Genomic DNA, 16,839 nt, shown 5'->3' with positions numbered 1-16,839 from the left:
AACATTTTGAAAACCTTATTTATTTTACAATACAACACTAGTTTAGTTATATAATATATAGACTTGTAGAGAGAGACCTTCTAAAAACATTAAAATGTATTACCGGCACGCGAAACCTTAAATTAGAGTGAATAAATGAAGACTCGGCACACCGCTTCTGAAAGGTTGCCGACCCCTGTTATAAAGTATACTGAAAATGTTGAAATGCACCATTCTCCCATGCGGCATTGAAAGTAGAATTACTCAGATAAAAATAACATCTTTGACTGTAAAAAGAAATCACTTTCTGCCCTCAGAACGCTGGAATGCTCATTGGCCTCATCCAGTTTTGTGTGTGTTCTGTACAGGTCAGGCCTCAGAGCCTTTTCCTATACAGTACAATATTTCTTGGAGGTGGCAAGGTGTTTAGAGATCAAGTATTCGGAATTCACTTTCATCTTTATTGCCTCTCACTTGATTGTTCTAAATTAGAACTAACTGTTGCATGCTCTTTATTTCACTGTCTTCCTTTCCTGTTTTTAACTCTGTCCTGTGCTGAAATAAATGTTCCATTTTGTAAACCTTTAAGGGGAGGTCAAGAGAGAAGCCAGGAAGATGTACCAGAAGAATGTTGGTTTCCAAATCACGTTTGTCATTCACTGCTTTAAAAATGCGTGGTTTCTGATTATGTTGCTTTTTAAGATGCATTTCTTTAAAAGTCGCTTTTTTGAATGCTCTAATTTCAACTTAAGACAATTTAGTATTAGGAAGTGAAAAAGTGTGATGTCATTTTATTTCCATTTCTTTCCACCCTATTTTCTAGACTACAGTTTAAATTAAGAGGCCACATACTGTATACTAGGTCTTTACATTTAAAGTCCTATATCACAGAAACAGCATGATTTATTGAATGGACTGAACATTGAACTAAGAACCAGGAATTCATAATACTATTTCGCCTTTGAGTTATTTTACCTCTCAGCATTTAGTTGCTCTGCAAAATGGGTATGATACTACTTACCTACCATACAACAGTGTTTTGAGGATTAGTCAGATAACGTTAGTTTTCAATGTGCTAAGTAGTAGCATTATAGTGATTGTCAAGATTTCTTACAGATTAGGGTTACCATATGTCCTCTTTTTCCTGGACATGTCCGGCTTTTCGGCAGTCAAACCCCCGTCTGGGGGGAATTGCCAAAAAGCCGAACATGTCTGGGAAAATGGCGGCTCTGCTCCTCCCCGACTCTTCGGCTCTGTTTAAGAGCCGGGCTGCCCAAGCGCTACCAGCTTCGGGCAGCCCCCGTGCCTCGGGACCCTGCGCCGCCGGAGCCCGGGCGGGGAAGTGCCCGGCTGGGGGCGCAGGGTCCGGAGGCCTAGGGGCTGCCCAAAGCCTGAGCGCTACCGGCTTCACGGTTTGCCGGGCAGCCTCCAGACCCTGCGCCCCCGGCTGGGCGCTTTCCCTCCCGGGCTCCAGCTGCGCTGGGGAAGCGCCGGCTGGGGGCGCAGGGTCTGGGGGCTGCCCGGCAAACCCTGAAGCTGGTAGCACTGGGGCAGCCCTTTCCCCCTGGCTGGGAGTGGGAGGGAGGAGGGGGCGGAGTTAGGGTGGGGAAGGGGCGGAGTTGGGGTGGGGCTATGGGTGGGGAAATGGGCGGGGCCAGGGCCCGTGGAGGGTCCTCTTTTTTTATTTATGAGATATGGGAACCCTATTACAGACCAAACCAGTGCAAGTAAGGAGTGTTTCTTTATTTCTTAAGATTCTGATCTCTGTTACACGAGTGTAAATCAGAAAAAACTCTACTGAAGAGAATGGAATTACACTAATTTAAAACCTTTGAGATCAGAACCAGGCCTTAAAACTCAATTTCATTTTCGCAAACTACTTTCATAGATTCACAAATAAGTGTTCTGCATTTGATGATGCAATAGAGGTAACTAACAAATACAAAAACTATGGTATGATTAAGACAAAGCAGGTCAAAAAAGCTAAAGAAAAAAGAAGCATAGACATTGAAACAGACTGACTACTTTACTGGTATTATGAGAGGCATAATTAATGCAGACTTTTTTCTTACTTCACATTGTACGCTCATTATTTCAGCTTCAAAAGTCATGTATTAACACGTAATGGCTCTCCAAGGTGAAAATAGGTGGAAATAATTTTCAATTTTCAATAGGAAACTGAGAATTCATCATCTAGTAATGACATATGGACAGTGATACGTGACTAAATTAAGAAATATCAGCTTTTTGCAGGGAGTTTAAAGCAATGAATTCATAAACAGAGGTTCCATTACTTTTACATTTTGCAGTAAATAAACCAAACCTCACCCAAAACAAACCACCTGTCCCCAAATCATTTAAGCTTCAACTATTTCTCCATGACAGTATCACATTTTGAAGAAAGAATTATGAGATCATTAGCAATTTCATTTAAATGTCATCTTGTATTTCTTAAACCTATTTTTAAAGGATGGAGGTGTGTGCATGTATGTACACAGATATATATACTCCTGAACCAGGAAAATTAGAAGGCTGGTGAAAACTGCAGTCTGCCTCAAATCAAAATAAAAGGCATCGTCCCAAATGTATGCCTCGGAAAAGCAACAACTGGTGGGTTGTTTGAGTCTACCAAATTACAACTTGCCAGGCAAGTCCTCACTGACGCTATCACTTGTAAGTCTTCGCCAAGTTGCTACCCTCAGTGTAATGCTGGGCATATGGGGCTGTGTGTATATCCATCTGTTAATACAGCTGTATATGATGGGCCAGACTGCACTGGCCTTCATGTGGGTGCATATGAGGAAGTGAGACTCAAGGAATATTTACACTAGGGTGACCAGATGTCCTGATTTTATAGGGACAGTCCTGATATTTGGGGAGTTTTCTTATATAGGTGCCTATTACCCCCTCCTCCCCCCACACACACACACACTGTCCCGATTTTTCATACTTGCTATCTGGTCACTCTAATTTACACTCCCTCTCTTTTTCTCTGTGGTACTGTTATTTATTATTTGTATTAAGGTAGCACCTAGAGGCTAAGACCACATTGTGGAAGACACTGTACAAGCACTTAACTACCGTAAGCAAATAACTCATTTTTCAGTTTGGTGGCTGAACTGAAAAATCCCACACCAATATGGTTAGTTTTGGTTTTTTCCTTGATAAAAAAACAAATAAAAAAACATTTACTCAGGTCAAACGAAAGGGCTAAAATGTCGACATTTTAAAAACATTTCATTTAGAAACAGTTCATTTAAAAAAAATGTAAAAACAAAATGTTTTAACATTTCTCCTTTTTTTTTCTGCTGAAACTATTTGCTAAATTAGAACCAAATTTGTGAATCGTTTCGGAGTCCTGAAAAATGCATTTTTTCGGTAAAATTTCTATTTACTGAAAAAATTTCGCCCAGCTCTACATATAACAAAGCTGGCCCAAACAGTTTTCACTCTAAGTATAAGACTACAGGCAACAGATACATAAGACAGATAGGGGAGAACAAGGAAACAGTGAAACAATCATTATAAACATCTATGTATGCACACAATTTATTTTTATTTAAGACTTTATATTGAAATACTTGTGTTAAAAAACATTCATAAAGTCACTCTGACCCAGCCTTCAATAGTGATTTCTAAGGTAAGCTTAAAAATGCTGAAACAATGGAGGGTTTTTTAGGGCTACTTTCAAATGAATCAAGCATAATTTTAAAACAAATACTTGGAAAATGGAAATAGTAAATTTGGGGGACACTACCTAATGCTTCTAGTCTTGGCATCAGACCTCTCTATCACTTGTATCCATTTTTGTATTTTTCCACTGGCTCTTTTAAACATTAGATTCAGAAAACATCATTTTTCAAACCAGGCAAATTTAGAAACTCTTATAGGACCTTCAATAACCGATCATATTTTAAAATGTTCTTGATCCCGGAAAATAAACACTCTGAAAAGGATGCTATTTTTGGTTTGGTAATGGAATAATTTGTACAGTATTCCATTTGCAAGCTGAAAAATCACTTCTGAAGCATTCTTAAGCAGCCTGACATGAGAAGAGTTTGATATACAAGTTCTCATAAAATTAATGCAATTTACTCATTCTTGTGAAAAGCAATGTCTAATAGCTAGGATAGCAAATATAAACTAGAAAGGAGAAAGATCAGCATGAAAAATAGGACTGATTAATACTATAGCCTAGATTAAGCTGAATTAAATATTTTGTGATAGAATCAGTAGCGTAGCTAGGGGGGTTCAGGGGAAGCAGCCGCTTCCCCTCAGTAAATTTTTCAAAAGTGGCGCCCGCCGGACCGTCGCTGGGGTCCTGCAGGCAAGTGGGGGGGGGGGGGGGCAGCACGGCCGGCTCCGGAGGAGCCATTGGGGGGGGGGGGGCGGGCACGGCCAGAGGAGCCAAGGGGCCGCCGCCTCAGCCATCGTGCCCCATGTGGCCCCAACATCGCAGCCGCCTCCTGCGGCGGCTCAGGGCTCAGCGGCCGAGCACTCCGCAGTTGGCGGGCAGCTTCCTTCTCCCCAGCAGCTTCCTGCTTCCGGGCCGAGGGAAGCAGGAAGCTGCCGGGGAGAGGGGATCTGCCCGCCAGCTGCCCCTCACTCGCCGCGAGCTCCTCCTCTGCAGCACTGCCCGCCGCGGGGCTGGGGCTCTCCCGGGGCTCTGCCCTGCACATGCCTAGCACCCCTGGGGCTGCTCCTGCCTCCCTGGGCTGGCCCCAGATCCCCTCTCCCGGAGGGCTGGGGTACCTGCTGCAGCTTGTGCCCCTCTGCCTCCTCTGCGGGGCAGGCAGCCCCAGAGGGTTGAGGCTGTGCCACCCCTTCCCCAGCTTCCCCCTCCAGGCTCCAGCAGCCCCCACACTGCCCTGCCGGGCCTGTTCAGCCCTCGGCCCCAGCAGGGGGCTAACCTGGGATGGGGTTGGCGCCTGGCGTGCTCTGTGCTTGGGGCGAGGAGGAGATGGAGGAGTGGGCATTCAGCAGCCCCGCTGGCCAGACTACCAGCTCCATGGAGCCGCCGCCGCCTCCTCGAGGCCAAGCGAGGCTGCGGAGACCCAGTGGGACCCCGCGCCCTCCCAGTCAGGGAAGAGACTGAGAGTCCCTCCCCTTCGGCCCGGGGCCCAGTGCCCCATCCCCCTGCCCGATGCCCCCCGCAACACATCTCGCCCGGTGCCCCCCAGGGCCTGCCAGGTGCCCCCCAGGACCCGCCAGGCCGATGGCACCAGGTCCTGCCCTCATGCAACCCGCCCCTACTGTGCAGGTGAAGGGGGCGGCCCGGCCCGGGGGGAGCCGCAGCAAAGCCCCGCCTGGAGCTGGTGCAGGAGACCAGCGGGGCTCTTATCCCAGGCTCTGGCATCAGCCTGCAGCGGGGAGTGGAGCCACCCCCCCACCGGCTCGGCTCAGCCCAGCCCCGCTCTTAAAGAGACGCGGACTCCACCGCGGCTTGGCCCGGCCCGGGGAGGTGTCAGGCTGTGTGCAGGGGGCTCCCGGGTGCCTGTAGGGCCCTAACAATGGATGGATCTGGAGGAGCCAGCCAAAGGGGGGGGAGGGGCGTGCGCAGAGCGGCCGGAGGAGGAGCCAAGGGGGGAGACGCCTTTTTTATGTTTGCTCCCCCTGCTCTTAAAACCTGGCTACGCCACTGGATAGAATAAGACATTATTTCTAGTTTGACAGTGGTACCTGTCAGCTCTGTGATCTTGGGGAACCAGGGCACAGTACCCAGCCTGTTGACTCACAAAAGACTTCCCCCTCCACCCCCAGCCTCTGCTTGAACCAAAACTGATCAAAAGAAAGACTTACAAAAAGCAATGAAAAGGCAGTGGGAGACACACCTAAACCCCTGGGATAAGGATGATAGTATTTAGGAAACTCCCCTAGCCTCATTTGCATCGAAGATGGGACAAGGAGGCATCTCCATTAGCATACAGAACAGAGATTCCAAGGCAAGAACCGCAGGGAACTCTAGGACCAGGAAAGCAGGGAAGCACTGCATGATGGGGGATCTCTGTTCCAGATGTTAATGAATCCACACCTGCACACACCCACCTGAGTAGTTATCAGACCAATTCTAGTAATAAATCCTTTATTGTGAGCTCCCTCCAAGGAAAACTGCCCAAAGCCAGGAATGATCAGCTCCCATTGTCTAGTCTGAACAAAACAACTTTGGTACACATAAACAAATCTAATGTTCTCCCTTTAACCATTGTTGTTTCTCTACAAAAACCCCTACCCATGCTTAAGTAAGTGTTCTGATGCCTGGATCCAAAATCTGCATCAGTTCCATTGCGACTTCATCTTCTCCTGACTGATCGTGCTGGGGGCTTTGCCTGTCTCCAGCACTCTGGACCCTCAGCTACCACCACTGCCTGGAAACCCCGATCTATTCAAGCTTCATGGAGTGGTGAGAACCCAGCTCTCTCTCTCTCTAGATATAGCCTTCTGACCCTGACTTGTGTGATCAGTTATAGTTTTGTAAACCCGACTTTTATAATCAAATTTAAGTTAGATTTAATATTATAAGTGTTTTGTTTGTTTGGCTCCCCTATGGTTATTACTTGGCAATAAATAACTTTCATGATTAAACTAGTTGCTTCTCTCTCTCTCTCTCCCCCCCTCATGGATTTTTTTTTTTTTTTGGTTTCCTCATTCGCTCTGCAGCAAGGCTCCTCTGACCTAAGCTAAAAGATCCCTGCAATGCCCAAAAATCCTGTGGGGTTTGCTCATCAAGTGGGTTACTACCAGAACAATTGTAACGTGAAAGTGGAGATAGAGACATGCTGAACCTGGGACATATGCGAGTGGCAGATTGAAAGTGCTGCTCGACCCAGCCTGCTCAGGCGTGCTCTATTCCGGTGCGGTGCCCATGGCATATGAGGGTGACAGCTTGGAGATGCTGCTCGACCCAGCCTACTTGAGTCCAGGGACATATAAGGGGTCAGCTTGGGAGCGCTGATTAACCCGGTTCTCTCAGAGGCGCTCTGTTAATGTGTGTTTGTTCGTCTGATTCTGGGGCTGGAAGAACCCAGCCCTGAGGAACTTAGGTCCTGCAGGTTAGCTCCATTGGGAGGGAACTTGCAGCAGGGAGAAGTACTGCTCCTTATGAGAACACAAGTGACACAAGCAGTACATTGATACAAGTACAGAAACCCTCCCGCCCCCCGGAAGAGTAACACTAATAAATGAGCATATCCCAAAGTAATGGGCAATGCTGGTAACAATAGTGACTAACCTGATCCTTCAGTCCTTAAGAAGGCAAAACTGCATTATTAGACTCAAAATTCTACTTTATCTAAGGTATTAATATGGCCCCCATTGCCTTAGTATCTAAGCACAACACCATATTTAATGCGTTTATCCTCACAACATTCCTGTAAGGCCCCTTATTCCCATTTTACAGCTGGGAAACTGAGGCCCAGGATGATTAAGTGACTTTGACAAGGTGACAGAGGAAAGTCTGTAATGGAGGTGTACTTGAACCCAGATCTCCCAAGCTAACACCGGACCATCATTCCCCCCCCTACGAGCCTGCTTTGGAGCACTGAAATGAATGGGGAGGCTTTATAATTATTTTAGCTGGCGTAGCATGAGGCTGCAGTCCTTCTTACTCAGGCAAAACTCCATCGTCTTAAAAAGGAAGAAAGAAGCATAATCTATTCAGGACTTTTAGTGGTTAAATACACACACAAAAATTTATAAACATTTGTGAGCTCTGGAATGGAACATTGAGCCCAATTTTACAGGTCCTTATTGGGTAAAACTTCTATTGGTAGTTCAAGGTCAGCTGGACTGAGCCCTTTGCTTCAAAACACACAAATCTCAATCCTCAGAGATATTTTCATATGCATTTCTGTTTTCATTCAGAAAGGTCTTTCCCGTGACATGGTTTACAAATCGCAACTGCTATGTTTTTTTTATATAGATGCTAATAAGTCAAATTTAAAATAAGTTATCCTATTAAAAGAAATACTCAGTAAACAAGTCTGCTAAATTGCTTGGGGGTGTGAAGGGGACAGGAGGGAGGGAGGAATCACAACAGTACAGCATGGTTAATGAGGAAAAATAGAAAGACAAAATATAGGAACAAAGTGTACCTAACAGAAAAATAAAAGATACTTTTAATTATTTTTGGGGAGAAAGTTTTTCACAATTTTCAGCTGGAATACCATGGGCTATTTATTCACTTACAGTCTTATCAAATCACACAAAAAACAATTAAAGGAAGTTGACAGAAATTACATCTTTATTTGATAAAAATACTGTTGCAATATGTAATCTCAATTTCTGTAATTGTACTTCAAAAATATACAAGGAGCTGTACTGCAGTAAACGCTCAGAGAAAGTCTAATAAAGAAACCAAACCATTGGACTTGATGCAGAAATTATGGGTGGAATTCTATGGCCTATGTTATACAAGAGGTCAGAACAGAAGAGTTTAACAACTTTCACTTAATAAAAAGTAAGGGTCCCCTTCTGCAAACCTTTACGTGCTCACGTACTTTGTATCTCCTCTGCAGTCAATGAGATTATTCGTGCATAGTATAAATTAACTGTGTGAGTAAAGATATGCAGGATCAGGCCCTAAATTTGAGGATGAAGATATTTACTTTTTTATTATTACTGTGAATATACATATACACACAAACACACACACATATATACACAGTGATATACACATACACACACAAAGTTGGGAGTATTGAATAGGAATAAGGAATGGATACATCCCCTGTACACAGCATTGGAGAAACCAACACTGGAATACTGTGTCCAGTTCTGATGTCCACATTTCAAAAAGGATGCTGAAAATTGGAAAGGGTTCAGAAGAGAGCTACAAGTATAATTCGAAGAGTGAGAAACCTTTTTGCTGAGAGACTTAAATAGTTCAGTCTCCTTAGCTTATCAAAGAGAATATAAAGAGGTGACTTGATTGTGATCTATTCTGTAAGTATCTACGCTGGGAGATTTCAAAATATGTTTCTTTAATAGCACACAGCCACATAAAATCTAATGACTGGAAGTTGAAGCTAGACAAATTCAAATGGGAAATAAGATGCAACTGAGGGTAATTAATCACTCATGTACCAAGGAATGTGTGTGGTGTATTTTCCATCATTTGAAATCGTTAAATCAAGACTGGATGTCTCTTTCTAAAAGATATGACCTAGCTCAACGAGAAGTTATGGGCTTGATGCAGAAATTACTGGGTGAATTTCTATAGCCTGTGTTATTCAGGAGGTCTGACTGTATAATCATAACAGTCCCTTCTGGAATGAATATATATAAGTCTAAGCAACAAAGGCAAGATCTCAATAGAGAATTAAAAAAAATGCCACTTCTTCTTTAGGTTCAGGGCCTAATTTTGAGAGATAAGGACTATTTCCTTCGAGGTATTGCATGTTCTCAACACTTTGCAGGATCAAACTTGATTGGAAGACAATGTGTTCAACTCTACAATCAATCCCATTTCCTTTTTTAAAATGAAAGCTTAGATACTGGAAAACAACAATATTGGGAGAAAAACTATTTTCAAAGAATCCACAATTTTTTTTGTGCCTACAGATTTAGGGTTTTCTTTGTTAAACCTTAACCAGGCTTTTATTTTTGCTTATGTCAGCAATTATTTCTATTTATCATTTATATCACTTTGAAGTCCAAGTTCCTGATTGCCCTCATTAAATGGCTTAAATATGAGTGCAAAAATGATCAAGGCAATTATTTGTGCCTGCAAAAATGAAGGTCAGCACATGAAATTTTGCTCTAACACTTTAGTACTAATTAACTGAAATGACTGTTTCCATTTTTGTTACAGAAAAGCAGATCCTGGGAGTTGCATTTTGATATTACATATTTTTCCTCTCTCAAGAGCACAAAAATAAGCACATAATATACAACAAGAGCATCTGAAGCATTCCATTTTATGCCCTTGTTTCAGTGACAATGTCAAACTGTGTCATGTTAATTTTAAACAGTCCATTAGTGTGCAGAGTAATCTTGAAATGCACATAGTTGACCATGGGCTTATATAATAAGCCAACAGCATGAACCCTTTCAACAAGTCCATAAACTGGGCCGGAGCCTTGTGACAAACAATTTCCCTTAGTTACAAAGAGCTGCACTGAAGAACAACACTTCAGCATGTATGGATTTTGCTAGCTACAAGTGAACTCGGAAGCAGTTGAAGCAGACATTAGTATTAAAAAGATGGTGGGCAAATCATTTTGCTAGATCAGTACAATCTTTGTACCAGACAAAGCTGAACCTCCCGAAGTTCTCTGGGGCAGATAGGTAGAGTTAAAGTGCAGCTAGTCACATGACCAATTTGACTACCAACCAAACATATCCAAAGCATCTAAATTTTGGGACATATTTACAGATCTTTAAGTGGAAGAATCTGTCACACATCCTATCAGATGATCTTCATGCTGTTTACAGTGAAGTGATTTGCATATCTAAGGGTTTTATTTTATTTAAACTATTTTTATACCATCAGCTCAGTGTGCAGACTTACTTGGTAAACTACTGCTGTGCAAAATACGCATTTTTCCAATTTTGGTTCTCGTTAACTAGAGGTTTGCTTTGAGATTCTGGCTTCAAACAAATCCAAAACCTCGTCGTGAAATGTGACTGAAACCACAGAGTTTTGACTAGTTTTGCTGACTTTAAACTCACACCAGGCTTGTCAAGAGATTTGATAATCTCCGAGGTCTTGCTTAATGTTTGGGTTTGGAAAGAAACTTAATGCCCGGTAGCTTTCACTTGCTTTCATTGCACAAAAATAAATAAATAAATAAATAAATAGTTAGAATATATGGAGATATACCTATCTCATAGAACTGGAAGGGACCCTGAAAGGTCATGGAGTCTAGCCCCCTGCCTTCACTAGCAGGACCATGTACTGATTTTGCCCCAGATCCGTAAGTAACCCCCTCAAGGATTGAACACTCAACCCTGGGTTTAGCAGGCCAATACTCAAACCACTGAGCTATCCCTTCCCCTTTATTCCCGCCACAAATTTCACACAGCTTTACTATAGCCCTATATATCATAAAATAATAATACTTCCAATTCAGAGCAGCTCAAAGGGATTTGTAAATAGCAATTAATTAAACCTAACAACCTTCTTATGTTATGCATAGGAAATATGATGATTGGTGCCCTAAAAATATCATAGACAGACTGGATATACACAGATAGTGTGTGTGCGTGCGCGTCTGAGAACATAGATGACAAAAACAAAGAAGGAAAGGGTTAAAAAAATCCACTAACAATTATTTTAAAATTTTCTTTCTTCAGAGCTATTTTTATTAGCACAATACTACAAACTATGGTCAATGCTGTATGAGCTGCTCCTGCAACTTCGCTTTGGCCCTTTGCTTTCCAAGACAGCTGAGGTATGGTATTTTCTGAAAAGTACAAGATGCCCTGCCATGTATTTCTGCTTCCTGACTCAACACTTACTTCTTGTTGTTCTCATCGTACCATTTTTAGAAGCTTGGTCCCACAGCAATCATTGTGACCAGTTAAATAGTTAATGTTTATGGTTTCACTTTTTCATTCAGATCAGAGACAGACTCCTCGGCTAAAATCACATAATTTAATATGGCGCCTTATGAAAAGTAAAGAAGTTAGAATGTAAACTAAGATTCAGGGCATAAATCATAGCACGACCTCAATATAATAATCCTGCTCAGAGGGAGCCAGAACAAGAGTTTCAGAGAAAGAACTCCTGTATGATTAGTGAAGACGAACCTAAAGTTTATCTCAACTTTTAGTTCTGATCTCTTTTTCCAGGCTTTGGAGATCAGGACACCTACCTAACAGCAGCTATAGAAGAACAAAACATGAGCTAAAAAAAAGAATCAGAATTTTTAGATGCCCCATTTTCTGTGACCCTGTTATTAATATTAATGAAAAGTGCTGGCTGATTGTATCGAATCACTTGGTGCTGATCAAAGCCTTTTATTTGGTTTTAGTTGCTCCTGCATCTGATCTCACATATAATAAGGAGAAAACAAGATGTTCCAGACCAACTAAGGGCAGCACTTAAAAAAATTGAGTAGCAGCTCACAAGACGAACAAAGGTTATATGTGATAATACTTAGTCCTGCTGATAATACTTAGTCCTGCCTTGAGTGCAGGGGACTGGACTAAAAGACTTCTTGAGATCCCTTCCAGTCCTATGATTCTATGAAGAGGAGAAAGAGCTAAATTTGATTTTTTTTCCCTTTTGATGGCTCCTCTTTTAAAATTTCTAAAGTGAATGTAGTGCCCAGACAACAGAAGCCTCCTCACGCTGTCCTGCTTCTTCTAGGACCACTGGTAGGGGGGAGAGTAGTTCTGTCTCATGCCTAGTCAATCCTTTAAGACTGCCAAGAAGGTCATAGTTCTGATGAAGAATTTTGTCGGGTTGACATTTGTCCAGCTGGATCTGGACTAAAACTTCCAGCTCATTTGATATAAGCCACTGACGGGTCTTTAAATACTAGTAACATTTGGTCATTATCAGTGTTGGCTGGATTTGAACCTGAAAGCAAAAGGTTCCATATCCCAGTAGCAATCCTTGAGCCATCCAGTTGCAGTTTATATTCATGTTTTACATTTCCACAGCCTGGTAGAAATCTAGATGCCACTATACTATTCTCAGTGCTATTGTGTTAAAATTTGAAAAAAGAGTGGTGCATTCTAGCTAGGCTACACAATGCTTGCATGATTATTCATGAAAAATGACAGTCTGTAGTGTGTCTAAATTTCTTCAACTGTTCAATTACATATCTATTAGAATAACTTTTTTTTTTTTTAAAAAAAAGCTTCCTTGACATGATCAATTCCACTGTGTATTACTATTCGTCTGCTCATCACTATTTAAGATAATTTACATTCTAGCAGCAATTAGAAAGACATCATGAAAAGCATGAAAACCAGATTAGTTCAAAGAATGAATACACATTTGGAGAAGCCATTTTAGAATAAAATTTAGAATTTGAGTTGAGCCAATCACTTTTAATCCCAAATTTCATCCTCTTTAGTTATTGTTTTCATATTAAAGAGATGGCAAATATATCTACTCAAAAGAACATACATTAAATCACCCTTTTAAACAGTATGCAACTTATTCACCATATAAGAAAATTACTATTGTTAATACCTATAACCACTTAACAGAATATTATTGATTAGAATCTGAAAAATGATACATTGCAATGAACACAGCACTATGTTAGTTAGAAGCGTTGATCATTTCTGATTTCTGGAATGTACATTTGTCAACTGCTCTTGGGACAGTCTCTTTAGAGGACTGAGCTTTCCCCTAACTGGCCTCCCCTCTACTCATCTCAAATTAGCCCAGTCCATCAATTTAAACTCCTTTTAGATTATCAGCCCTTAAATTCCAGGGCTTGTAGTCTTCCTTTGTCTCCCTGTCAGTTTCTTAGAGGCAGGCTGCCACAGGGCACTTGCCCCTCCACTAGCCCAGACCTTTCTGCCTCCCCATCTCTCGGTTTTTCCTTTATTGCTACACGTTTTCCTTATTGGTCCCAGCTGAGGGTGGATGCCTCCATGATTGGACGTTCTGGCAGCTGTGCTAGGGGCTGGTGAGCCTGGTTGCCTGTAAGCCAGGAAGACCCTCCTCTCCCTTCTGCCTGTGTTCAGTATGGGGTTTGTAAACCTCATTAGATTATTATGAATTTTATCTGTCTTGGTCTTGCTATTTGCTTCATAGATTAACTAGTATGGTTTCCAAACACATAAGACAAAAACAAGGACAAAGCACATAGAGAAAATAAAGAAGATAAATGGGGGCGGAAAATGGAGACAAAAGAAGATAGAAAAAAGTGAACAAAGAGAACATGTCTTCAAACCTGAACTACTCCAATTCACTCCATAAAGACATCATTACACTTTTGCTAGATGTTTAAGGATAGTGACTTTTTTTCTTCATGATATATTCTATAAAAATTCCCTATATCGAGTTAATCTGTGTGATATCAACATGAGTTTTCATTACTGTACTGAGAAATGGAAGGATGATGACACTCACCGGTATGAGGTTTCTGGAAGCAGATCATCAATAACATAACTTGTAACGTTACTAACTGGAATGCTAATGTCGCCAAGGTCAATGTTGTAAGAAGTAATCTCAGACCCATTATTGCACGGTTCTTCCCAGTTTAAAACAAGGCACACAGAGGGTGATATCTGATAGGCATCCATATGCTCATCCTCCAATACAGAGAGGGTACAGACTGCATCAGGTACTGATGCTGGAGTCCTGCAGGTTACTAGATCGCTGTAGGGTCCAGCTCCTGCCTGGTTTATAGCCTGTGGAACAAAATAATGTTTTTAGAGCAACACACATTTCATTTCACAAGGCAATCAAATAAACTTAGACCAATGTACCTTGCAGTCTGCATCACCTTAATAATGCATCACTTAATAATTTATGCCATTTATCTACACGAGAACAATTAGTATCTTTCTCTATTACTCAGGTGTCACTCATATAGTCTGAAGTATCTTTAAAGAATATATATAATTTCCCTGCATAACCATAATCATTTTAATCAAATTTAACAGTAACCAATTCATCAGCAGGAATCTTTTTGTGAGAGAAAATGTCACACATGTATCATGTTGTCAGTTATGACCATTCTTGTCTAACAAATAGGCTATTCTTGTCTTTTAGAACCACAGAATCATAGAAATGCAGGGCTGGAAGGGACCTCGAGAGGTCATCAAGTCAAGCCCTTTGCAATGATGGAGGACCAAGTAAACCTAGACCATCCCTGACAGATGTCTGTCTACCCCATTCTTAAAAACTGCCAATAGGCTGGTGTTAGACTTGCTGTGGCTTAGGGCCAAAGCCCAAGCCCGAGGACTTCAGCCATTGGTGGCATGGGCTCAGGGTTACAGGCCCCCTGCCTAGGGTGACCAGATGTCCCGATTTTATAGGGACAGTCCCAATTTTTGGGTCTTTTTCTTATATAGGCTCCTATTACCCCCCACCCCATCCCGATTTTTCACACTTGCTGTCTGCTCACTCTACCCCTGCCTAGGGCTGAAATCCTTGGGCTATGGCTTTGGCCCCCCTAACTGGGGTGGTAGGGCTTGAGCTTTGGCTCTGGCCCCCCTGCCCATGGCAGTTTCAGGCTTCAGTCCTCGCTCCTGGGCTCATGTAGTCATTTTTGTTGTCAGAAAGGGGTAGTGGTGCAATGAAGTTTGAGAACCTTATTACCCTTTAGGTGCTTACAAACTGATTATTTAATATTTTGTTCCAGTATTTTTAAGATATCAAAGTTAAAGCTGACTGGTCTACAATTCCCCAGGTACTCTTTGTTTCCCTTTTTAAAGGCAGGTACTATATTTGTGCCATTATATTAACCTGTCCTCCATGATCTTTTGAAGATAATTGCTAATTGTTCCGAGATTGCTTCAGCTAGTTCCTGAAGTGCCCTAGAATGAATTTGAAACTCCGCCGACTTGAATACACCTAACTTATCTAAATATTCTTTAACCCGTTCTTTCCTTATTTCAGCTTGTGTTCCTTCCCCCTTTTTGTTAATATTAATTGTGTTGAATTGTAACCATTAACCTTTTTTAAGATCAGCCCTTCTAAACCTTTGCTATCAAAATCCCCATTACTCTATGGTTACATCTGCAGGGTCAGATGTTCTGTCTACTTAGGTAGATCTCTCTTCGACTTCAGTGTGCATTTGGCCTGCTTAAGAGCTGCTACAGTGGGTCCTAATTTAGAAAGTTAATTTGCAAATTTCATACTAAAATAATTCTCATGAAAATAAAACATTACCTTAGCATGGTCTATGCTTTTTTCTAAGATCACACATATAAACAACAACTAAAGCACACACACAGCTGTTAATTTTTTCCATGAGAAAATAGAGCAACCGCTATATCTAACTCCTTGGCCAAATTCAGTGACACCAGTGGAAATCTGGAGCTTCAAAATATGCCCAATGTTTCTACCTTTGAAGTACCATCCATTAATCATCCGCCTTTGTTATTTCAACATTTCCATTTGTATACTGTATCACTTATACCGTTACAAAATATTCTAGTAAAATTGATAAAAACAGATTAATAAAACTGTGGTACTTCATTACTATGGCAATGAATTAGCTAGGGTTCATATGTATTATTGCGCTCTACTGATTGGAATCAGAACTGTTACGTGTTACAGTGCAAAGAATCCAGACAGGAAATTTGTGATAGCACAGGTCATGAAGGAGTCTTTCTACCAAAAATCTGTGCAGAGGCATAGTCTTTGAACAGATGGCTTTGAGTCTCCATGACAACTCTCACCAAACACCTTGCTTTGTCCATGGTAGAGTGGGGCAAGCAAACCCCACCTTCTCCAACAGAAGAGTAAAGATCTGCAGATTTGGGCTTTGCAGTGTCTTAAGTGGGAGTAACATGGGCAAAGGACCAACAGAAATGTGTTTTCTCCCCTACATTTTGCTGTATCTGAATAATGTTGTTTACTATGCATGGGATAAATAGAAAACTTCATTCTGTTTTTCTATTAGATGTTTTGTTCAGCTGGTGTACTGAAGGAAGAGATGCATTTGTTAGCCTTTAAAAGCCCTTAAAAACAAATCCTGCTCCAGGGACATCTTTTATCTAGTGAAGCGCTCCTATAGCTGCTAAAGTGAGCCTCATTTTGTGGTCTGTCAATGATATTATGTGTCTCGCCTGTAAACCAATGTTTGGCAATCTGTATCTTGCTCCAAGCAATTTGTTTTAGTGGTGCTTATAACTGTTTTATTGGACAACCTCATCAAAGTAATTGATGGGTATTTAATTCTCGTTTGCTTACCAGATGTTTCCTCCTCTTTCTCCTGCCCCCCC

At 41.7% G+C, this 16,839-nt stretch overlaps 1 protein-coding gene across 2 annotated transcripts in view; it reads right to left on the bottom strand.

Moving 5' to 3' along the window:
* The window catches only part of FNDC3B (fibronectin type III domain containing 3B), a 371,221-nt gene that overhangs the window by 45,731 nt on the left and 308,651 nt on the right, over positions 1–16,839 (bottom strand). For both annotated transcript variants that reach the window (XM_054039466.1, XM_054039465.1), the window contains exon 22: positions 14,015–14,295. In XM_054039466.1, the coding sequence (XP_053895441.1) occupies positions 14,015–14,295 (281 nt within the window). The remainder of the gene's footprint in view (positions 1–14,014; positions 14,296–16,839) is intronic.

This window comes from Malaclemys terrapin, chromosome 9 (assembly GCF_027887155.1).
Source record: "Malaclemys terrapin pileata isolate rMalTer1 chromosome 9, rMalTer1.hap1, whole genome shotgun sequence".
Lineage (NCBI taxonomy): Eukaryota > Metazoa > Chordata > Testudines > Emydidae > Malaclemys > Malaclemys terrapin.
Note: the sequence above shows the minus strand (reverse complement) of the source record. Positions and strands in the feature narration are given on the sequence as shown.